General features: G+C 35.5%; 1 protein-coding gene and 2 non-coding genes across 5 annotated transcripts in view; all 3 read right to left on the bottom strand.

Moving 5' to 3' along the window:
- Nucleotides 1-25,827, bottom strand: part of Fndc3a (fibronectin type III domain containing 3A) — a 146,689-nt gene that overhangs the window by 46,663 nt on the left and 74,199 nt on the right. For 2 of the 3 annotated variants that reach the window (XM_020170863.2, XM_074043403.1), the window contains exons 4-7: nt 17,027-17,103; nt 9,100-9,337; nt 3,888-4,157; nt 2,705-2,763 (exon numbers count right to left, since the gene is read on the bottom strand). In XM_020170863.2, coding sequence (XP_020026452.1) covers nt 2,705-2,763; nt 3,888-4,157; nt 9,100-9,337; nt 17,027-17,103 — 644 coding nt within the window. Of the gene's footprint in view, nt 1-2,704; nt 2,764-3,887; nt 4,158-9,099; nt 9,338-17,026; nt 17,104-21,074; nt 21,218-25,827 lie in introns of those variants that run through there. The other variant, XM_020170865.2, reaches the window with a different exon arrangement.
- LOC141413088 (U6 spliceosomal RNA) lies at nt 928-1,034 on the bottom strand. Its single transcript, XR_012437912.1, has one exon. It is a non-coding gene; the product is annotated as a U6 spliceosomal RNA (small nuclear RNA).
- LOC141413250 (small nucleolar RNA U13) lies at nt 7,822-7,925 on the bottom strand. Its single transcript, XR_012438045.1, has one exon. It is a non-coding gene; the product is annotated as a small nucleolar RNA U13 (small nucleolar RNA).

Genomic DNA, 25,827 nt, shown 5'->3' with positions numbered 1-25,827 from the left:
CCTATGCCTTTCTTTACAAAATAGAAAACAACAGTCCTGAAATTCATTTGGACATACAAAAAACCATTTAATTGCCAAAGCAATGTTAAGCAAAAAAAGCCATGCTTGAGGGATCATAATACCTGACTTCCAGGTATACTACAGAGCCATAGAAGCAAAAAACAGCATGGTACTAGCACAAAAGCAGACACATTGACCAATAAAATAGAAGATCCAGATATAAACCCAAGAAGGAGCATACTCAGTCATAAAGAATGAAATTATGCAGTCTGCTGGAAAATGATGGAACTGAAGATCATGTTAAGTGAAATATGCTAGACCCATATGTATCATGTTTTCTCTCACCTGTGAAAAATAGGGAGAAGCAAACAAGTTTAAAAGGGGAACTATTGTGGAAATGAAATGAGAAGGGAAAAGGGGCAGGTAGAGTAAGTAAGAGTAACAGAGGGGTGAACATGATCAAATCACATTATATGCATTGTATGCATGAAACCCCTTTGTACAATTAATATATGCTAAGAAAAATGAATTGCTTTAAGTTTTTAATTTTTGTGTCTGAAAATTATATTTTTAGTATTAGTAAATGCTGTTAGCAAAGCTATTATGTCATTCAAACATCAATCTTTTTAAAGCTACCAACTTCCTTTCTAGTAAATTTAGTGAGAAACCCTTGGATACACGTAACTCCTGGAAAGACACTGACTAAATTTCAGTGCTGGTTCTACTACTAATTATTAAACCTCAGACTTGCTTCAGTTTTTCCATCTGAGAAACAGGAAAAATAGTACTATAGAATTTTTACAGAAATTAAGTAATATACATTTGTATTTGAAGCACTTTCAACAGACTGACACTAGTAAATCTGCATTGGCTATTATTATGAAGTGATATTTATATTTATTTACATGTATATGCTTCATTTTTAAAAAAAATATGGAACGCTTCACGAATTTGTGTGTCATCCTTGCGCAGGGGCCATGCTAATCTTCTCTGTATCATTCCAGTTTTAGCACATGTGCTGCTGAAGTGAGCACTATATGCTCCATTTTTAAGGGAGAACAAGTTTGAAAGAAAGCTAGAGTGTTCAAATCTATTAATTGGGGGTTATCAGAAAAAGAAGGACAACAGTAACTTAAGATGAAGGGCTGACTTGCTCAAACTTCCTAAAATGGGTTAAAATTAAAAGACAAACCTTTTGTGGGAAGATGTTAAGAGTAACAACTCTTCTAGCCTATTTTTGTACCAAAAGACCAGTGTTTTTTAATAAAATATTTCACCATGGATTTCTTTGGGGTTTTGTAATTTCTTTTGGTTTTGTAAATTAAGAAATATTTTTCTCAATGTTAAGTGGCCTCATACTGATTGAAAAGGCCCTGAATGGCCTAGTTCTTCCATTGCATGTTGTACTACCTACTCTCTCTCACTTACTATGTTCTCATGATAATGGCTCTTTTTATTTGACCAACTTGCCATAGTTACTTATTCCCACTGGCCCTCTTCCATTACTTCCAAGTCTTGTACTTTTTCTTACTCTTCAGAGGCTCAGAGAAGGTAGTCCTGGTTGCTTTATTTAACTCAATAGCTCTCATCTTATTACATTATTTCTATAACAGCACTTTTTACTATCACATGGGATTTGGTTGGTATCTTCTTTGTATACTTTTAAATTTATTGACCTAAAAAAGGCTCAATAAATATCTTCTGAATGAATGACTATGTAGCTTTCCAAAGAATAACATAATGACATAAGAAGATAGCACAGTAAGTGAAAAAAGCTTGCCACAGAACTAACTATACAGTACAGTATGACCCCATTTTCCTAAAAAGATATAAGAAAACACCCAGATGGACACATACAAATGAGCTGAAAGAGGACTGGAAGGAAACCCAAACTGTTAAGCAAGATGAAGCTGGAGGAGTGGGTAAAAGAGACTTATTTTTATTCTATGTATTTCTGTATGTATCTTTTAGCACATTTTAATAATAAATTAAATAAATATATTCAGAATCCAGTATTAATCACTATCACTCCTGCTAGCTTGCTTTTAAGAGAGTGAAATTATAGCTTTTAAAAGGGAGAGAAAGAAAAAGACTAATCAGAACAATTACTATGATATATGGATATTTTTTCCTTCTAGTCTTTTCCCAAAGTCATCTCTTTATAACAAGACTGTAATTATGGTACCCAAACAGTTTGGTTCCCAGAAATTTTTCTTGACTACTGTCAAAAGCATCTTTGGATATTTTTACATTCTTCATAGTCATATTTTTTAATGGCCATATCATCTTGCCCAGTAAAAACATTACAATTTATTTGTGCATTCCTTTAATTGTTTCACTTTTTTGCTAAAATTAATGCTGCAACAGACATTTTTCCTTGTGTAGGAAAAATGTTTTTTAAATTGAGAAATGGGACCTCATATGGATTCAGAGAAGTTTATATTTCTTTTGGTTATTAGTAAAGAACTCTATTTCTTAATGGCTTTAAAAAAATTCAGTTTGTATGAACATTCAATCTTTTGCTAGATCTAAGTATTTTTACCAGAAGGCTAGGTCAATGTATTTTTCTCCACAGCTCAGATCCATGATCTGTTATTGATCTCATATTTTTAGTAAGTTTAAAATAAAGCCTGAATGAATACATACTAATATCCTGTATGAATATTATAACTATAAACGTCAAGAAAACAACTGAGATACTTACCACTGGTTTGACAATGTTGGAAAGCAGTGCTTCAAATGCTTTAGTTTCTTCATCTTTTTCTTAAGAAAAAGAAATTAAAAAAAAAAACTCAAATGTAATCCCTTCAAATGTATCTTCTGAAATCAGGCTGATATTTAAGACTTTTATGTTGTAGTTTTTATTCTTAGTTCATACATTGCAATTTGTGGCCCTTAAGCATTCATCTGGTTCAATTTCTATTTCTACTTCAATTGTGATTGCTAATTATAACACCACTATATATACCTTTTGTTAAAGAAAACGTATTTTTATGCAGAGTGGTAAAAATACACTCTCCTCTGTGAAGTTCTCATTTGCCAATCTTGTACCTCTTGATAAGCTAACTGAGCATTTTTTTCATGACGTGGCACAACTGTGGTTTCCCAAATAGGATAATAATTTGCTTGCCCATAATTTATAGCCACCACTAAAATACAAACTTTAGCTTAACTCTTTTGAAATATCAGTGCTGAAGAGGATCAGGAAGTCTCAAAACCTGAAGAACATTCTTGTAAATGTTGATATACAAGCCATGAGGCTGCTAACGCATTGTTTAAAATTTGTGAATAATGAAAATGTTAAGGAAAAGGAAGGTGGGCAGACTTAACATGGTCTAGATTTTGACATTTTCCTTAAAGCTGGAAGCATCTTTGTTCCCAGACATAAATTAATTAGCTACACTATTTGATAAACCAACATAATATGAAGTAGGAATGTCTATTATTAGTGGTGCTGGGTATTGAACTCAGGGCTTTGTGCTTGTTGGGCAGATGCTTTATTACTTGAGCCATGTCCCCAGCAATATTATACTTTAGTTATTTTTCATACAGGGTCTTGAGTTTATGTTCAGGCTAGCCTGGATACCGATCCTACTATAGAAGAAATGGAATCTGGACAGTTATCTTAGTTTACTTATCAAATAGAAATTTCTCTCAAGGAATAAAATTTATGATACACATGAAATTACTAGTTGAGACTTCCCAAGTTATCAAAAGCAGCAGTGTGATAACAATTTAGGTTCTAAAACCTTTTCTCTCATTTAAGAAGAAATAGGCTATGAATCTACAATTTGGACCAGGATAAAATGATTGCTACTTTGAGTAGGTTAAATAAATGATGGAAAGTGAAGGTATTAATGAGATGGTTGAATATTTTAAAGAGTTACCTTCTATTTCTGTCTCAACTTGTGTACCACCTTTCCCTCTTCCTGATTTGATTTTTGCTGATCCTGTGTTTATACCACTGGCATTCTGCCCTTTTATAAGTCCATTATGTTCATTGATGGGAGAAGGGCATTTCTGGGGTGATGATGGCGGACTGCTCATTTTATCTTTCTGTGTTCCTTGGCGATCTTTTAATTTTTTCTGTAAACGTTCATATGTCTTACTAGATCTTTCATCTCTAAAGTTGGACCTTCCATGTGTAGAGTGGGCATCTAGGAAGAAATAAAACACAAATATTAAAAGTTTACTTTCTCCAAATAAGTCTACGGCAGGAGAATTAATAGGAAAGAAGTTTGCAAAACAAAGCTATGTCTCTACTATCAGAACCAAGCTTTGTGACTTGGTTATATTCATCAAGTGAGTTTACACAGACATTTCTTTCCTTCACCATTTCTCAGCTATTAATATCCAGAGAAACAGCTTGATTGTATGATATGATTATCATAAGTGAGAAATGAGACTTGGACTGGCCTGTTCACAGTTGTTCTTCTTTCATTCTTTTGTAAGCTATTACATTTCATAACTCTTTCAATCTCAAACATATAAAATAGATTAAAAGAAAACCAATGCCTGCCTAAATTCCCTTAGGATTAAAAAAAGGAATTCATCATTGAAAAAAATTTAAGAGATAGCAAAAAAGAAACAAGTTGGACTGTTTAATAGAAGAATGTACATATAAAGTATTACAAGTTCAGATACTGTAAATTCAAGGTTGTGATTTAAATGAATGTACTATAAACTATGTAAGTCACATAGCAATATAATAAAGTCACTATGCTCAGAAGATTATTAATCCAATTGTCACCAGAGTTTATTTTTATTTTACATTTAAAATCTGTAATGAGAGAAAATATTTAAGAAAAGCTTTAAAAGCCTCAGTGAAGAAAATAATTTGAATTTAGCAGTGCTTTAAAAAACTAGTACATTATTGAAAAGAAAAGATACATACAGTAGCATCAGAATTAAAAAATAGGAATTTGTGCATCTACACATAAAAGAATGAATGTGGACTTTTATCTCACACCACATACAAAAATTGGCTCAAATGAAACAAAGACCCAAATCTAAGAGCTAAAACTATAGAACTCTCACAAGGAAACAAAGGTATACACTTGCACAACCTGAGTCAGGCAATACCTTCTTAAATATGACATCAAAAACACAAGCAACCAAAAAAATTGGTCTTTATAAAAATTGAAAACTTTTGGACTGGCGGCATGGTTCAAGTGGTAGGATGACCTGCCTGGCAAGAGTAATGCCTTGACTTCAAACCAAGTACAGCAAAACAAAAACACCCCTACAAACTAAAAAAGCAAAACACCCCTCAAAACTAAAAAAACCAACCCTCCCCAACTTTTCACCATTAAAGGATACCATAAAGTAAAAACACAATAAGGGAGAAAAATGTCTACAAATGTTTACTTGGTAAGGGACTTGTATCCAGAATATACAGAACATACACAACTCAAAAATAAAAAGTGAACTCCATTAAAAAAACAGGTGAAGGATGTGAACAGACATTTCTCCAAAGATGATGTACAAATGGCCAGTAAGCACAAGAAAAGATGCTCAGTGTCAGAAGTCATCAGAGAAAAGCAAATTAAAATTATAATGAGATAAAACTTCATAGTGAATAGGACAGACAATAACAAGTTTTGGCAAGGATGTAGAAAATTGTAACCCTTATATAAAAAGGTGCATCATGGAGGAAAACAGTCTGGCAGTTCCTCAATAACTGAAACACAGAATTAACATATGACTCATCAACTCTAATGTATATACCCAGGAAAAGTGAAAATACGTTAGCACAAAAGTTTGTATGCAAATATTCACAGCAGCATTATTTTACTTATAGACAAAACGTGAAAGCACCTTCAACTAACGAATGAATAAACAAAATCTGGGATCTCCACTGAGTATATTATTCAGCCATAAAAAGGAGTGAAATGCTACTATCTATGACAACACAGATGAACCTTAAACATTACATTAAGTTAAAAAACCTAGACACAAAAGACTATATATTGTATATAAATTCTTATGAAAAATTTACATGCAATACACATATGTATATTTAAATGAAATATTCAGATAGGCAAATCCACAGACACAGAAAACAGATTAAGGAATGGAGAGAAAAAGAGGAAACTGGGGCAGTTAATAGGTATGAAGTTTCTTTCAGGGATGGTAGAAATGTTCTAGAATTAGACAGTGGTAATAAATATAGTATATACAGGCTGCACATCCCTAATCCAAAAATCATTCCATGACTGACTGTAAGGTCATGGGTCACATGTGTTTGTAACAAAATTGTTTAAAATACTGTATAAAGTTACTTTCAGGATAGGTGTGCATATGAAACATAAAACATAAATGATTTTTTTTGTGTGTGTGTGGAACTGGGGTTTGACTCAGGGCCTACACCTTGAGCCACTCCACCAGCCCTTTTTGTGATGGAACTTTTTTCAAGATAAGGCCTCACAAACTATTTGCCAATGGTTGGATTTGAATGTGATCCTCCTGCATCTGCCTCCTGAGTAGCTAGGATTATAGGTGTGGGACAGTGCTTGGCAATAAATGAATTTTGTTTAGATTTGGATCCCATTATCAAGATATCTCATTATTATTTTGGATAAGGAATATTTAACCTGCAGAGAATATACTAAAAACCAATGAACTGCACTCTTTCCACAACGTAGTGACTATACTAAAACCCATGAAAGGTAGTTCAAAATGGTAAATTTTTATGTGAATTAAACTTAACAAAACAATAAAAACTTAAGAACCATAATCAATTAGTACATATTTTAAAAATGTGGTTATTCAGATACAATTATGTTTAACCTATTATTTAAGATAAAATAATAAAAGTAACCATTGGGGGAAATGTATAACTAATATACAAGTAGCAAGAGTAGGAACTTTATTATTAAACAGACCAAAGAGGGTTAAAATCCTTAGTAATTAACTCGTGTGACCTTGTAGAAATTACTTCTGAGCCTGTTCCCTTCTGTATTTTGCAGAATTTTATTGAGAATTACGTGAGGAAATACACTGTGAATACAGTGCCTAGGCAAAGTTCAGGCTCAACAGTGATACTGCTGACAATGAACTGTTAGATCCAGTCCCACTTTGTGAATCTATACAAAATTGTCCATGGAAAAGGGGTCTGGGAAGCAGCTACTGGCTAGAAAACCAGCACTATTAGTTATAAAACCAGCACTATTACTATTAGTTATTAGTTATTATTAGTTATTAAACCAGCACTATTAGAATCCAATGGTGGATTCCCTGGCATATGAACTCAAACACAATGCCATTCTTGCCTCCATGACTATGTAGCTAGTTTGTGGGTTTATGCCTTTCACATCATTGTGAATTATATTCATAAGTTCCAATGCACAGCCCCTCTAAATAACAATAGGTTTTACAATGCAAAATAATAACTATAATAGCTATTTTTATCTTATTCTCAAGCACACTTTAAAAAACAAAGTCACAGCTGGGTGCTGGTGGCTCATGCCTGTAATCCTAGCTACTTGGGAGATAAGGAGGATTACGGTTTGAGGCCACCTTGGGAAAAGTTCTCTAGATCCCATCTCCAAAAACAGAGCACTACGGACTGGCAGTGTGGCTCAAGAGATAGAGCACCTGCTCTGCAAGTGTAAAATCCTGAATTCAAATCCTAGTCCCACCAAAACCAAAAAAAACTAAGTCATAATTAGTAGTAAATGAAACAGAACAATGTATCTAGTTTGCAGCATAAATCCTTGCTACTCTAGGAGCTTGTTAGAAATGCAGAATCTCAAACCATAAGTCTGCAAAATATATATATATGATGTAGACATGATGTCTTTTTTTTTTTTTTTTTTTTCACGTCAGAAGGGTAATGTGCCCACATCGTAACAAGATTTGAGGGCGGCACATGTCACGCAGAGGCGTGAACACCCAATCATCACGCTCATGAACCAAAAAAGGATCATCATTTTTTAATTTAAATTGAGATTGATGTTAGATACGCTCTGGCTGTGGTGCAAATATCTAAGTGGGGTTATCAAAAAGGCAGCTAGGTGGGGGATAATTTTAATAGTTCATCATGTCAACTGAGACAAGAACCAACTATTAAAACCCAGTTAAATAGTTTGTTTGCGGACAGGGGGGATGAAAGTAAAGGCTGAAAATGGGTAAATAGGACTGAAGTATTTCATATGTATGTATAAAAAGAGAATAACGAAACGCCTTAAAATTGTTTTAAAAAGAGGGCGAATCTGAATTAAAGTACATCTTTATGCAGGTACCCCTCTGTGCAACTAATATACACTAATTAAAAAAGAAAACACGTAATAGACTACAAGACTAAAAATAGAAGTCTGGGCTGGTGGAGTGGCTTAAGTGGCAAGAATGCCTGCCTAGAAAGTGTGAGGCCCTGAGTTCAAACTCCGGTACCACAAAAAAAAAAAAAAAAAAAAAAAAAGGTCTGGAGCTAGGCATGACAACGCACACCTATAATCCCAGTTACTCATGAGGTGGAGGATCACATGTTCAAGGCCAGCCTGTGCAAAATGAGTGAGACCCTTTATCAGAAACAAAATACAAAAGACCTGGAATGTGGCTCAAGTAATAGAGCACTTAGCTAGCATACCAAAGGCTTGGGGTTTAATCCCTACTAACATACGCTGAAGATATAAACTTGGGAGCTGTTGGTATAAGATTATTATTTTGTGCATTTATATGGTAGCCTGTTCTTACCAATAATTTATTAACTCCCTTAAGGCTTAGGTTGTGGTGCATCCTAGATTTTTCAGTCCATCAGAGAATCTAGCAAATTTGTACAGTGGCATTCTAGTCTTCAGGATTTAATAAAAACATAGGTATTATTAGCTGACAATTTCCTCAGAGCTTAGATTCCAGGACAGAGAGAAAGAGCTCTTGTTAGAACATGAATCTACTAAATACTGCTGTATGATGCAAATTACTTCCTCTCTTTGATGTTATGTTTACTTATCTATTTTCTAGCAGCCTATTTCATCTTGAAGCTGAAGCACCTAAAATAGTACTAGGGTAACAGAGATTTATCATTGCCTTGTGTTACATGATATGCAGAGAGCAAGGAATATCCAACTCAATCAAGCAGGAAATTTTTACATGCCTTACCTACATCTCCATATACTTGTGAAGATTGATACTGTGGCATATACTGTGTTGCTATATCTCCAGCTCCAGTCACTGGTGAGTACATATGGCGTGATGGAGGGGGCATCATGGTTGGGACAGGAATGAAACCAGGCAGAGGAGGATGTGGAGAACGGTGAATGACTGTGTGTCCGCCAGGGTGAAACTCTGGTGCCTGAGGAACTACAACAACTCTTCGAACACCATTGTCTTCAATAACCTACAAAATGAGCATTACATATAAAGTTTCTTTTATAGGCTATAAGCAATTCTTTACAAATATGTTAGAGCAAGAATTTTTAGTCTTAGAAATTAAAAAAATTAAGATGATCAATAAGGAAAGAATTTATTAAAAATATTATTTACATATGGATCAGCACTGAAAAACAACAGAGTAGTTTACTTATACAATGTGAATGCTATTCAATATAAAACTTAAAATACTAGTGAGAATGGCTAAATAATAAAATAAACAATGAGCTACAGTACTAGGTATTTATCCTCTGTGTCATATGCATTTAGTGATACAGTTGGCACAATAGGGTCAGGAGTTAATTTCCTTTGCTATATTATGACTAAAGGAGGATGGAAAACAAGTTGTGGAAAGACCAAATGAAAATGAATTGGATCTAAACTCCTAAAGATAAGCCATATATTAGAATTTATGTACAAAATTCTATGACCATGACCAGGACAATTTTAAAAGTTCATTATTACAACTGAGCCAAGAATCAAATATTTAACTAACAGTTGAGAAAAGTGGACCTGCGGCTTTGAGGTTTAGAAATTGTACTTTTTCTTTTTTGAAAAATAGGAATACAACTGTGGGAACAGGTTTTTTTTTTTTTTTTGTAGCACTGAAGTTTGAACTCAGGGCCTCATGATTACTAGGCAGTTACTCCTACCACCTGGGCCACTCTGCCAGTCCAGGAATAGATTTTTTTTAAAATGATAGATTAATTCCTCTTGAACATCACTGAAGCATTAAGAACATACAGGAAAGTAAAAAAGGATATAGAATTTTATATCAAAAGTAGGACTCCCTCCACTAAAATAAGGACCTTAGTTTTTTAGATTTAAATAGTAACTCTCAAGAAGTAACAAATGGCTAATAATACCTTTCCTCAGGAAACAGAAAATCACTACAATGTAAAGTGTTTCCTTTTACTATGCTTAAGGATAGTAAATCTTGTATATATATATATATATATATATATATATATATATATATACCTAAGTGTTTGATAAGTATAGGATTAAAAAAACACTTATTTGGGTACAGATAAACCTAAATTACAAACAAAAATTAAACAGACTATTCTTTTCTACTGGAGTGTGATATGGGTCATTCATCAAATGAATTCATATATATATATTTAACATGTTGTTTACATATAGAGGGTCTAGAACCACAATGCCCTACTTCTAGCAAATCCTTTTCCCTATTTAACTCAATTTTGAATTTCAGTCTCAGGCAAGTATATATAGTTGGTGGGAGCTGAATCATATCTAGAACCCTAGCTGAAGGAAATCTGGGATTTTAAAAAATATCGTTTAGCTTTGAATCTACAGGAAGGACATTAGAAGCAATCTGGAATGGAACAGTGAGCCAAACCCAGTATCTGTTGTAATATCACTTTCACCATTATCTATGCAGTACTAGGTGGGATTGAACTCAGGGCCACTTGAGCCATACTACTGGTTGTTTTGCTTTTAGTTTTTCTTTTAGATTGAGTCTCATACTAACTTTGCCTGGGCTAGGCTCAAACCACGATTCTCCTACCTCCACCTCTCAAGAAGCTAGAATCACAGGTGTCTACCATGTCCAGATTTTTTTCTTCCTGTACTGGGATCTGAACTCAGGGCCTTGTGGTTGGAAGTGCTGTACCACTTAAGCCACCCCACTAGATCTTCTAATTTTTCAGACAGGTCTCACTTTTGCCTATGGCTGGTCCTAGGCAATTGTCCTCTTATCTCCCAACTCTCACTTAGCTGGGATGATAGGCATTCACCACCATGACTTGTTTGTTTTGTTGACATGTGTGGTCTTGTTAAGGTTTTACCTGAGCTGACCTTGAGCCACAATCTCCTTGATTTCTGCCTCTCAAGTAGCTGGGATTATAGGCATGAACTACTACGCCTGGCTCCCCAGTTTGTTTTTAAGATAGAATTTTTGCTAACTTTTTACCTAGGCTGGCCTCTAATGGTGATCCACCTGTTTCTGCCTCCTAAATAGCTGGGATTACAGATATGCACCAACAATGTCTAGCCCTAATCCCATATTTAGTTGTGTGTAGAATGTGTACCTTATTGGTGTTTTCTAAATTACAAATTATGTATGTTATGGGAAAGGGGTGTTTTAACAGTGAGAAGAAAATGCAAGAATGCAGTCTTACAAACTTGGTACTTAAATTATTTATTTCGATAATATTAAGACTAGATTTCTGTCTTTGGATTATCCCATGTGCTTGAAAATGATAAATTTCCTAGATAATATTGATTTTAAATTAAGATTGCTAATAGTAAGCTCACTAGCTTCACATGATCCTTCCAGTAAACTATTAAAGTTTATTAATTTGCTTGATACTATTTATGACACCTACTGTATTTGAGTGCCACAAGAATGCAAAAATAATTGAAAGGCAGCTCTTATCCTCAAGGAACCAAAAATTCTACAGGAATAAAATGAACAAACAAAAATAGAGAAAGAAAAAATACATAATTATAAAATTAGGTGGTATATATTATAATAAAGTGGTCAAGAATGGACAAAATCTTAAAAGGCAGAAATTCAGAATGACTGACATTCCTAAGTAAGTGCTTCAATAAAATCATGGAGAAAGGAAAACACCAAGTGAACACATAAGAAGCCATGCAAAAATGGACATATGATTAGAAGTATCAAGAGATCGAGGGTACAAAGGCAAACTAGGACAGAACTGTGTTAGGCCTTAAATGTTAAGAAATCTATACTCTGAGTAGACAAGCCAACTAAGGACTCTATGCCCAAAGCAGTGAAAAGATGAAATAAGAGTTATAAGTAAGTTAATTTAGTTGCTCTTGGTCTAAAGATATACAACTTCAACCTGAATGATTACTCGATTAATTTATAAATATTTATCAAGCCCTTCTATATGACAGGCACTGTACTTGGCATTGAGAATAAAAGATGAATAGAGACTTACATAATCTAGTCAAGTTAACTCTCTGACTGGATTCCATACTGTCCTATTATCCTACCTTAACAACTCAGATTCAGTCCAGCCATAGTGGCTTCCTTGTTGTTCCTAGCCATGGCACATGCTCTAATTTCAGCCCACTGCACTGATAGTTTGTTTCCAAAATCCTTTCCCACCCCACCCCCCTGCCCTGATACATGCAAGGTTAACTCCCACCTGTCCTTTAAGACTTGGCTCAAGTGTCACCTTTCTTCCTTTTTTTTTTTTCTGTTACTAGGGCTTGACCTCAGGCCTACACCTTTGGCCCCTCCATCAGCCCTTTTTAGGATGGGTTTTTTTGAGATAGGGTCTTGAGAGCTATTTGCCTGGGCTGGCTTTGAACCATAATCCTCTTGATCTCTGCCACCTGAGTAGCTAGGATTACAGATGTGAGCCACCGGCACTGGGCCAAATGTCATCTTTCTAATGAGATGTTCTATCATTCCATTTTAAATGCAACCAGGTCTATCTTCTTTTCTCCCCATTATCACTATCCCTAAAATTTATCCCCTAATGAAGCTTTATATTTGCTTCTCCCCACAAGAGTGTAAACTTCAGAAGGGACAAGAGTCTTTGCCTCAAAACCACTTGATCATCTCAATAGATGCAGAAAAAGCCTTTGATAAGATCCAACCCCATTTCATGATAAAAGCTCTAAGAAAACTAGGAATAGAAGGAAAGTACCTCAACATTATAAAAGCTATATATGACAAACCTACAGCCAACATTATACTTAATGGTGAAAAATTGAAACCATTCCCTCTAAAATCGGGAACGAGACAAGGATGCCCACTATCTCCACTCCTATTCAACATAGTACTGGAATTCTTAGCCAGAGCAATTAGGCAAGAAGAAGGGATAAAAGGAATACAAATAGGTAAAGAAACTGTCAAAATAACCCTATTTGCAGATGATATGATCCTATACCTTAAAGACCCAAAAAACTCTACCCCAAAACTCCTAGACACCACCAACGGCTATAGCAAGGTAGCAGGATATAAAATCAACACAGAAAAATCATTAACTTTTCTATACACTAATAATGAACAAACTGAGAAAGAATATATGAAAACAATTCCATTTACAATAGCCTCAAAAAAAATCAAATACCTAGGAGTAAACTTAACAAAGGATGTGAATGACCTCTACAAGGAAAACTATAAACCCCTGAAGAAAGAGACTGAAGAAGACTACAGAAGGTGGAAAGATCTCCCATGCTCATGGATTGGTAGAATCAACACAGTAAAAATGGCTATACTACCAAAAGCAATCTACATGTTCAATGCAATTCCCATCAAAATCCCAATGACACTCATCAAGGAGATTGAAGAATCTACCCTAAAATTCATTTGGAAACACAAGAGACCATGAGTAGCCAAGGCAATACTCAGCAAAAAGAGCAATGCTGGAGGTATCACAACACCTGACTTCAAACTATATTACAAAGCAATAGCAATAAAAACAGCATGGTACTAGCACAAAAACAGACATGAAGACCAGTGGAACGGAACAGAGGACCCAGATATGAATCCACACAACTATACCCAACTTATTTTTGACAAAGGCGCTAAAAATAAACGATGGAGAAAAGACAGCCTCTTCAACAAAAACTGTTGGGAAAACTGGTTAGCAGTCTGCAAAAAACTGAAACTAGATATATGTTTATTACCCTGTACCAGTATCAACTCAAAATGGAGCAAGGACCTTAATATCAGACCCCAGGAAATATCAGACCCCAGGAAAGAGTAGGAAATACTTTAGAAGTAACAGGTATAGGCAAGGACTTCCTCAATGGAACCCCAGCAGCTCAGCAACTAAGAGACAGCATAGACAAATGGGACTTCATAAAACTAAAAAGCTTCTGCTCAACAAAAGAAATGGTCTCTAAACTGAAAAGACCACCCACAGAGTGGGAGAAAATATTTGCCAGCTACACATCAGACAAAGGACTGATAACCAGAATATATAGGGAACTCAAAAAACTAAATTCTCCCAAAATTAATGAACTAATAAAGAAATGGGCAAGTGAATTAAAAAGAACTTTCTCAAAAGAAGAAATTCACATGGCCAAAAAACACATGAAAAAATGCTCACCATCTCTAGCAATAAAGGAAATGCAAATTAAAATCACACTAAGATTCCACCTCACCCCTGTTAGAATAGCCATCATTAGCAACACCACTAACAACAGGTGTTGGCAAGGATGCGGGGGAAAAAGTTTACATTCCCACCACACTGCTGGTGGGAATGTAAACTAGTACACCTGGAAAAAAAAATTTGGAGGCTACTTAAAAAGCTAAACATTGATCTACTATATGATCCAGCAATACCACTCTTGGGGATATACCCAAAAGAATGTGACCAGGTTACTCCAAAGGCACTTGCACATCCATGTTTATTGCAGCACTATTCACAATAGCCAAGTTATGGAAACAGCCAAGATGCCCCACTACTCTTGAATGGATTAAGAAAATGTATCTATACACAATGGAATTTTATGCAGCCATGAAGAAGAATGAAATCTTACCATTTGCAAGTAAATGGATGGAACTGGAGAACATAATTCTGAGTGAGGTTAGCCTGGCCCAAAAGACCAAAAACCATATATTCTCCCTCATATGTGGACTTTAGATCAAGGGCAAACACAACAAGGGGATTAGACTTTGACCACATGATAAACTGAGAGCACACAAGGGAGGTATGAGGATAGGTAAGACACCCAAAAAACAAGATAGCATTTGTGCCCTCAATGCACAGAAACTAATGCAGAAACTTTAAGGCGACAGAGGCCAATAGGAGAAGGGGATCAGAAACTAGAGAAAAGGTCAGTTCGAGAAAAATTAATTTAGAAAGTAACACTTATGTACAGGAAAGCAATGAGAGGAATCTCACACTATAGCTATCCTTATCTCAAACAGCAAAAACCCTTGGTCCTTCCTATTATTGTTTATACTCTCTCTTCAACAAAATTAGAGATAAGGGCAGAACAGTTTCTGCTTGGTGGTGGGGGATGGGGGATAGGGGGTAGTGGTAGGGGGCTGGCGGAGGGGGGGAGAAACAACCCAGACATTGTATGCTCATATGAATAAAAGAAATTAAAAAAAAAAGTCTTTGCCTCTTTTATTCAGAGATATACCCCAAGTGCTCAAGAGTGCCTGCCTGGCATGTATGAGCACTCGATACATGTTTGCGGAAAACTGTTCAATATAGGAACTCTAAAACTTCATAATCTTCCTAGGAAAGACAATTAATTAATAAACTGTGATAAGTTCATTAAGATAGAGAGACAAAATATGCCAGGAGAGCCTGAAAGGAGAGGCAGTAGAAAAGGCTTAGGGAAACCTGCTTCTAGAAGCTCAGAGTGAAATGAGGATAAAATATAAAAAGAAAAGGTACTGTAAGATGACAGAACATCAGAATACCCTATAATTAAATAATAATTTGCCTTAATCATCTTTATTCACTAGTACCTAGTACAGAGTTTGGTATATACCATCCCAATGACTGCTGAACTGAATGAACTATGCTAGAGGATGGTCTTTGTGTAAGTGAAGGAGCAACAGAGAAGTAGAAAAACTAAAGACAGCATCATGTCAGGGAAATCTGGGATAAATCACCTCAATGCTATCTAATTTTTAGAGGTAAAAGAGATTCAGGCTAGAAAAAAGGACTTTGGATCTGGTACAGAGCAGGCAGCAGCTTTAGCAGGGTGATACAGGTAGAACACAGACTCTGCTAAATTAAGGGGTCAGTGTGTTGAACAAAAGTAGAGATAGAGAGCAGGGACTATTCTTCTGAAAAGATTACAGGGTATTTTCAAATGTGTTATTTCATGTGTTATCATCTCATCATACAGTAAGGGTACACAGAGAGTCAAGGAAGTTGATTTGCCCAAGGTCCTGCAGCCAGCAAGGCTTTGTAGTAAGACATGGATCCTGCTTTTCTGACTCTCAATCTCGTAGACTTCCATTCTCCCCACCAGCATCTACTTCTTTTTTGTTTTCACTCATATATAGTGGTGTGCTTCAGAGCAAACAAAGTGTCTACCACAATATCTCACCAACATTTTTTCATAATCAGGGAGGAAGTAAGAGAAGGCCCGAAGGAAACGTATGTGCAAATTCAGTGCTAGGAAGAGAAAGGGAGTATTTCCCAAAAGGGATCTGAGGCAACGGGTACAGACTACACAGAACTGGGGTTGTGGAAGATACTGAATACTGGAGATCTACAGTTTAATTCAGTTTGCCTGTACGCATGTAACAAAAACAAATTACGTGCTATTTACCACAGTATGTCATATAATTATGTAATGTCTCAGAGCCACTGTGTGAGTAAGGGTGGAAACACTGTCTTGACTGCCTTCAAATAATTAAAAAAAATTAGAGTAGGAACCTTGACACCTTAAGATATTATATACATTAGCTGCATATTCAGGGAGCTAAAACTCTAGAATGAATTATCTTTTATAATTTAATACCCAAAGACAAGGCCAAAAAATGAGTGCTACAAATGTATTTTTTCTCTCCTTTCCTAATGTACTAAAATGCTTGAAATAGATTTATAGAAGGTAATATAGTGGGTAAAGTTCAGCAATTAAATGGTATTTTTTTCCATCAGAGTCAAAGTTAAAGACAGAACATTATTGCTATTGATTACATACATGTAATAAGAAAAATGACTCAAAAACTTACCTGTGGTGCGTATCCAGGAGGCACATAAATAGGAGGCACAGAACCATTTGGGGACATCATTGGAACCTGAGCAGGACCTGGATAAGTCACAGAAATGATGTATTAATCCATGATTGCTTAGAAAGTTGAAAACAATTTTAAGTGCTTCATTAAAACTAAATAGTCAAGCCAATAGTGAGTGTATTACTATGAAAAGAAATTCAGATGACTGACTTCTTTATTATAAACACGTATCTTGTAAAGTGCACAGATAATCCTTTACCTACACTTAGGTTTTCTCCAACCTGCCTGTGGATAACGGAGCTTTTTTTTTTTATATTTAAAATTTACATTCAGTTTTTATTTGGAAAGAATAAAACAGAAGGTCTTTGGATGTCATCTTGTAAAATAAAAGGTGTAGGTATCATTTCTGTTTCCTGAATAAGGTGTGGTACAACAGAGAGCTTTTTAAAACATAAGGTTTGGACTGGAGGTGTGGTTCATTCAGTACAGTGCCTGCTTGCAAGCACAAAGTCCTGAGTTCGAACGCCAGTTCCATCAAAACAACAGAAAACTCCCTAAGATTTACAGGCACTCCTAGAGATTCTTACTAGGTATGGTTACAATCCTGAATCACTGTATTTACTTTAAAATAATCCACGTGACTTCATGACTGTGCAAGATGGAAACATTGATCTAGTGAAAAATCAAAGTCAATACCAAAGGCAAAAATTTCAAAAATAACAAGAAAAAAAAAATCTAGAAAAAAAGGGCAAGAGACAAGAGCAGTAAGAGGGAGAATACTTAAGATCTTGGGTGCTTTGTTAGGGTGAAAAGACTTGTGTAATGTAAAATCATGTCTGTAGGGCTTAAGAACAAAGTTACAGAAACGTCATATATGTGTATTTACTCAAAGAAAATTTTTTGTTTCTTACAGTGTAAAGTTCCAAAAAAGAAACTTCTGCTTCTTTTATCCTGTAATTTCTTTTTGCTTTTACAGTGTCAGTGATTTCCAAACAACTTTTATAAACATCTTTTACCTTCTCTTTTCGTCTTCCTGGGAGTAAAATAGCACTTTTGGAAGGTATGTTTTATTCTTTCTAGGAGCTAAAATATTACTTGTTTTATGTAATTTTTTAGAAAAGTATCTTTTGACCTGTAACTTTAGACTGCAAATGTCCCCATACCCACCAGTTTTTAACCACTTGAGAGGAAATCTTTTCAAAGAAATTACTATTTCTAAGAAAATAAAGTACAAGAGTCAATAAAGAATGTAATGGGGAAAGGATGTCTTTTACATGCAGAATTTAAATCTGTCAGTGATCATTAAGTTACACACACTTCAGGAAAAAAAAAGCATGGAGGATCAGGCAGATCTGAATCCAGCCTTTCAGGGGAATTAGAAGGGGGAGGGGTGAGGACACAGCAACTCAGAGGTGATGGGGAGGGGGTAGGAGAAGGGGGAAAGTAGACAGGGAAAGAAATTGTATGAAAATGGGGTATAAGAGGGGAAATACTAAATAGTGGCTAGGAAAAGAGAGGGAAGAGGAGCTGGAGAAGGGAGGAAGGGGAAGGAGAAAGGCAAGAAGGGAGACAGGAAAGGAGGAGAAAGGGATAAGGAAGAAGCCAAGAGAGGGAAGAGGAAGGCTGGGGGTGGGAAGAAAGGAGGGGAATATACAGAAGTTAAGAGGGAGAAGGAAAAAGAAAGGGGTAGATGGAAGGAGGAGGGAGGAAAAGGAAGAGTAAAGACTGCAGTACTTAAAAGAAAGTAAGGAGGGAAAGGGAGGAGAGAAAATACAGACAACTAAGCTACACTATATAATATCTGGCTACAAAAATAACTTTTCAAGAAAATTCTCTTCTCATCTAAAAGGAGCCCACCAAATACATGAAGTTGTTCAGAATATTATCTTAATTCTATATTGCTAATACTAAAATTATATGCCAGGTCTTTTATATATTTTTCCTCATAATCATTCTATCAGGTAAATATTAGCATCGTACCCATTTTTCAGACATGGAAACTGAGACACAGTGAGCTTAAGATTTGCCCAAGGGTTAGAGGAGGGATTCAAAAACAGTTTCATTTTAAGGATGTATCTTTACTAAATAAACATTAAAATGTTTGACGTAATTTGAGCCATAAGAATCATGTTCTAATGCATCTTAGGGAAATTAAGGCTGTTTTTGTTTTTATTGCCTTTAAAAACATGAGAGAAAGCAGGAACAAAATTTTCCTAAGTTTAAGCAAACACTACCTATAATTTATTAAATAAAACTCGTGAGCTGCTTTATGCTATTATGCAGAAAGGCTTCAATCATAACATACCTTTTAACATCTATAATCTGGACTCGAGAAAGGAGAACAGTTTTATACTACCACTGGTTTAACCAAGATAGCAGTAAACTAACTATCTAAATCATTAAGAGCTGGCTTAGATATTATTTGTAAAAGGTTAAACTTAATTGAGAACCAGAATTTATCAAAAAGTATAATTAGAATTGTGATGAAGGAAACGAGTATCTACTCATATTTTACCATATCAAGAGTGGGCCCTTTAACATGCTGTCAAGTTTAATCCTTATGTCAAGTCATTAGAACAGGTGTTTTTATTTTTATTTAGGCACCAGAATAATAAATCATTGCTGATTACATTTAAAATTGTAAAACTACATAATTGCTTTGGGCTGCCCTCTTATTATAAATGACTATATAAATACTATATAGTTACAATTCAAACTATATTATCCTTGTGTGTGTGTGTGTGTGTGTGTGTGTGTGTGTGTGTGTGTGTGTGTGTGTGTTTTGAGACACGGTCTCTGGTGGAAGCCCTGGCTGGCCCTGAACCCAGCCTCCAAAATGACAGGAATACAGGTGAGGGGCAGCATGCCCACCTCATATTACATATTCATAGTTGCTAAAATAGTTTATAATTTAGTAATACAAAATTTGACTTTACTCATTTCTCTAGGAATTATCACTTCACCTAGTAAGTAAATTTTCTTATTCTGAGGCCGAAATGGTACAAGATTAGATTAAAAAAATTACCAATACTATATTTAATATCTAAAATATTAATAGAATATATTCACCATTGAACACATAAACCTCCTAATGCATGAACACAGCAATATAAGCAATTGATGTTTAGAATTACAATGTTTACAGCACCATTTCTGTTGCAATTCCTATGGCCATAGTAGCTAAATCTTAAAACCTTGCATACTTAATAAGGAAAATACTTGATTACCTCCTTAGTTCCAACAATACTTTTAAATTTAGGAAGTTTCAAAAGATTAACTATAAATGCATGTAAATTTGTATGCAGCAAGGGGATTCTGTCCCAAGGAAGAAGCTGAATCTGCTACAGATTGTACCATTAAATGCATGCCTGGCACAAGAACAGCTGTAACTGAACAACTGTGGATATTCCTAACAGCTCCTGTACAATCTACATGCTTTGAGCAAAATCTACTCCAAATCTCAGAGCCAGTTGTTATTTTAAAAGGTATATTTTCTGTTCTAAAAACCTGCCAAGGAGGAAACAACTGTATTTATCAACTACCTGAGATGCTCCCTACCCCAATTAAAAAGTGCCACCAACTTAATATTTAAGCCATTTTATCACTATAAGTTAGTCTTCTCTTTTCCTTGTTAAAATACATTCATATTTAAGAAGATATTAAAAAAACTAAATAAACTACAAATTTATCCAAGCGTTTAACATTCCTAAAATGCGACAAGCTGCTGACGTGCTACACATTCTCTTTATAAGCAAGCTTTCACAATGGCTTCCAAGTAATCTGATACCAATTTTCAGATTTAGTCTTAAAAAGAAAAATCTACCGAAAATAAGCTGCCAGTATGGGATATTCTGTGGGAAATAAAATCAGTCTAACGCTACATACAGTCTAATGTTTTTTATAACTTCATAGCAACAATTTAAAATATTTTTGTAGCGATTATATTTGGCATCTGTTTAAAAGAACACACAACATGACTTTAGGTTTATACAATGCTTTCTATGTTTTAAAATAAAAGCAAATGCTCAAAAACAGCAAGTCTTACCACTCATTTTGTTTTTACAGTAGCAGCAGAGAACAAGAAAATCCAACAAGGAAACAGCTTAGTACACGTTAACAGCTTTAATTGGAGAACAGTTTCGTTTCGGTTTTTTTTTTTTTTGCAAAGCTGCAAGAGGAAAAGATCCTTTGACCGAGTCACGTGATGGCTATCACATGACCTGCAGTGAACCAGGGAAAGGGAAAAAGCCCAAATATTCCTGCTTGCACTGTTTGTTTCTGCTTGCAGTTTTTGACATAGAAAATGGCTACATGATTTCTATTGCTGCTGCCCCAATTGTGATCATCTTTCAGACTTTCTTATGAACCAGTTTAAAAGCTCATCAAAATATACCTTACAGAGATACACACTTGACATAAAGCCATTCTGGGTTCACTTGTAACACCATTAATAACACCAGTGAAAGCACTATATTCTAATTTATTTACCTATTCTGCTGCTGATTTTACCTTAAAAGTTTGGGACAGATATATCATTTATTAATTTAAAAGATCTGATCTAAAATGCTACTGTATAACTTAATCTACTCTCCATACTCAATTTTTAGGAATACTCAATCCTTAAGGAATGCCCATAATTCACAAAGAATTGTACATAGAATATAGGCTTGACTGACATGGTCCTCAAAGGTTATGTCTCAGGCAGGTTTTTGCTGCCACTTTTTCTTCTTTGTGGAAATAAGAGTCTTAATATGTAGCCTATACTGGCCAGGATCTTGTATTCCTCTTGCTTCAGCCTCCCAAGAAACTAGGGTTAGAGTTATAGACATATGTCACCATACCCAGCTAACACTACTACTTTTATTGTTGGTTTCACTTTGTTTTTTCTGACCTTTAAAAAAGGATTTAACCTAACATTAATATAAGATGCTTAGTTGATGGTATTCTCACTCATATCCATGAAATCTGAAAAGACAGGCTCAGATTTGTATTTAGAACTCTCTAAGAATAAACAGACCAAGAAGGAGTTACTAGAGGGAAAGAAGACTAAGAACTTTTGGGAGGTCTTTCAATACTTCATGGTGCTATGTAAGTTCAGTGGAAATTTATTAGCAGCTAACACACAAAAAATCAAGTAGTGATTGTGATTTGTAACAAGTAGCAAAGTGGAAGAAAATGAATTTTGGTATCAAAAGATAAGTTTTAATAACACCTTCAGTGTTTGTTGCAAGGCAATTACTATTCTTCTTTGACTCTCAGTCTCCTTTTGGGAAAAGGTTAAAATCATCAAAATCATAGCACTGTTATAAGAATCAAATTAGATAAATTTAAGCATAAAACTGCTTGGTGCTACTCAAAAGATAGTTATTATAAGCAAAAGTATATTTTAAAAAATAATTACATAGTGTGGAGTATGTGCCAGGTACCACTTTGAGTATTTTGCTTGTGTTAACTTAATCTTCACAAGTGAAGTAGGCATAATTTATAGGTAGAGAAACTGAAGCAGAGAACAGTTAAGTAACTTGCCAAGGATACACGTGGAGGCAAAGGCAGGATTATCTAACACCAAGGCATATATTTAAAAGTGCAAGCCATGTTTAAAGGCCTTATCGCCCGAAAAGATGGGAAAAAAACTGGAAGGAAGTGGAGCAAGAGGCCTCAATAAACTGATGCCAGACACTCCAGATGAGAGAGGAAAATAAGGATTATTCTTGGGATATGGAGACTACAAACTATATTCCCAGCCTTACAAATTCAGATCTTAAAGTTTTTGCCAATATAACATTAATCTCGTATTACTAAGCCTGTATTTTTCATTCACTTTTCTACATTTTTTTTAATAGATTAGTAAGAGCTTTTGTGTTTTCTGAGTACTAATTCCCTAGGGTTATATTGGCTGCAAATATCCTCTTTCTAGTTTACGACTTGTTTTTCTTTAAAAAGGTATTTTATGATGTACAGGAGTTTTTAATTGTTATGGAGTCAATATACTAATCTTTACATAATTAGCACTGTCTATGTGTCTGAAGAAATCTCTCTGGAGCTGGAGGTGTGGCTCAAGCGGCAAGGCATCTCCGCATAGTAAGCATGAAGGCCCAACGTCAAACCCTGGCACTGCCAAACCCTGGCACTGCCAACTCTACCTCCCCACTCCCCCCCAAAAAGAAGTCTTTTTCTCTCTGTCCTGCAATAACAGTTTCTATTATTTTATTTATTTATTTTTTTTGTGGTGAAGGTGCCTACTTTATAACTCTACTTTTGAGTTATATCCACAGCCCTTGGGTTTTGTTTTGTTTTTTTTTTTTGGTGGTACAGGGGTTTGAATTCAGGGCTTACATATTTTATATATTTAAGGTGTACAATGAGGTATTTTTAGACACATAAGTATTGTGATATTTAAACCAAATTAGCCTCATTAAATAATTCAATGTTTTTTTTCCAGGATCAGTTATGTAATTACAGATTATATGTTCTTTGAAAGTTTATTTTTTTATTGTTGTGCTGGGTGGGGATACATTGTAGCATTTACAAAGGTTCCTACAGTGTATCAAATATGTCATACTTGAACTGCTTTCCTTTACCTCCCATCCTCTGATTCCCGGAACAGTTTCAAAAGATTATCATTTCTGCAATTATATACATGTGTACACATGATTTGCACCATATTCATCCTCCTACACCCTTTCCTCGCAACCTCCCCCTCCCACCAGTGCCATCCTCACCCCTGCCCCCCGAACCTATTCTGCCTACTGTTCTCTGATTTTGTAGAAGAAAAAATATTAAAAAGAGAAATATGGCACTTTTGCTAGTTTGAGATAAAGACAGCCACACAGGGAGTTGCCTTGTGCTGTTTCCATGCATATATGTATTACAACCCCAATTGGTTCATCTCTACCAGTCCTCTTCCAACTTAGTCCTCTTCCCATGGTAACCCTGGCCAGTTTAAGATTTCTATATTCATTTCTGTACTATAAGTACATCAATTACATTCAAGTTTTTGGTTTCCTTCCCTTGCCCTATCTCTCCCATACACGGTTGGTTTCCTTCCCTTGTCCTATCTCTCCCATACACGGCCTCCTCTTAGTGTGACCCATGTCCTATAATATTGCTGTATTTGTTCTAGGTATATATTCTGCATACGAGAGAGAACATATGGCTTTTTGCCTTCTGGGCCTGACTGATTTAACCATTTACCTGTGAATGACAAAATTTCATTCTTCTTTGTGACTGAATAAAATTCCATTGTGTATAAACACCACATTTTCTTAATTCATTTGTCATTAGTGGGGCATCTTGGCTGTTTCCATAGCTTAGCTATTATGACTAGTGCTGCAATAAACATGGGTGTGTAGGTGCCTTTGTAGTAACATGACTCATATTCTTTTGGGTTTATCCCTAGGAGTGGTATTGCTGGATTGTATGGTAGATCTATTTTTAGTTTTTTAAGGAGCCTTCATATTGCTTTCCACAGTGGTTGCACTAGCTTTACATTCCCACCAGCAGTGTATGAGGGTTCCTTTTTCCCCTCATCCTCGACAACATTTTTAAAAAAAATCATTTATTCATATGTGCATACATTGTTTGGGTCCTTTCTCCCCCCTGCCTCCCTTCCTCCTTCCCCCATCACCCCACTTCCAGGCAGATCCAGTTCTGTCTTTATCACTAATTTTGTTGAAGAAAAGACATAAGCACAAGGAAGACGATGCGTTTTTGCTAGCTGACTTAAGGATAGTTATACAGAAATATTCCTAGTACTGCTTTCATGTACACGTGTTGTGTTACAACCCAAGATGATTCATCTCTAACTGATCTTTTACACTGGTTACTGATCCCCTTTCTCATGTTAACCTCTGTTGCTTTAAGGTTTCTGTATTAGTTCCTCTGGAGTGGGGACATCAAACGCTTTTATGTTTTGGGTTTTCTACCTATTCCTGTATCTCCTGTATGTGCTTTCCCCTTGTCATGTGACTCAAGTTCAACCACACTGCTGCATTTGCCCTAGATCTAAAGTCCACATATGAGAGAGAACATAACGATTTTTGGTCTTCTGAGCCTGGCTGATCTCGCTCAGAATGATGTTCTCCAGTTCCATCCATTTACCTGCAAATGATAAGATTTCATTCTTCTTCATGGCTGAGTAAAATTCCACTGTGTACAAGTACCACATTTTCTTGATCCATTCATCAATAGTGGGGCATCTTGGTTGTTTCCGTAACTTGGCTATTGTGAATAGCGCTGCAATAATCGTGGGTGTGCAGGTGCCTCTGGAGTAACCTGTGTTGCATTCTTGGGCATATCCCCAGGAGTGGGAATGCTGGATCATATGGCAGATCTATGTTTAGATTTTTAAGAAGCCTCCAAATTCTTTTCCAGAGTGGTTGCACCACCTTGCATTCCCACCAGCAGTGAACTAGGGTTCCTTTTTCCCCACATCTTCACCAACACGTTGTTGTTGGTGTTTTTGATGATGGCTATTCTAACAGGGATGAGGTGAAATCTTAGTGTGGTTTAGATTTGCATTTCCTTTATGGCCAGAGATGGTGAGCATTTTTTCATGTTTTTTGGCCATTTGAATTTCTTCTTTTGAGAAAGTTCTGTTTAGTTCACTTGCCCACTTCTTAATTGGTTCATTGATTTTAGTTTAGTTGACAGGAGTGTTCTAACAGGAGTAAGGTGGAACCTTATTGTGGTTTTGATTTGCATTTCCTTTATGGACAGGGATGGTGAGGATTTTTTAGCCATATGGACTTCTTCCTTTGAAAAAGTTCTATTCTGTTCAGTTGCCCATTTCTTTAGAT

This window comes from Castor canadensis, chromosome 10 (assembly GCF_047511655.1).
Source record: "Castor canadensis chromosome 10, mCasCan1.hap1v2, whole genome shotgun sequence".
NCBI lineage: Eukaryota > Metazoa > Chordata > Mammalia > Rodentia > Castoridae > Castor > Castor canadensis.
This window is presented reverse-complemented; position numbering and strand designations above follow the sequence as displayed.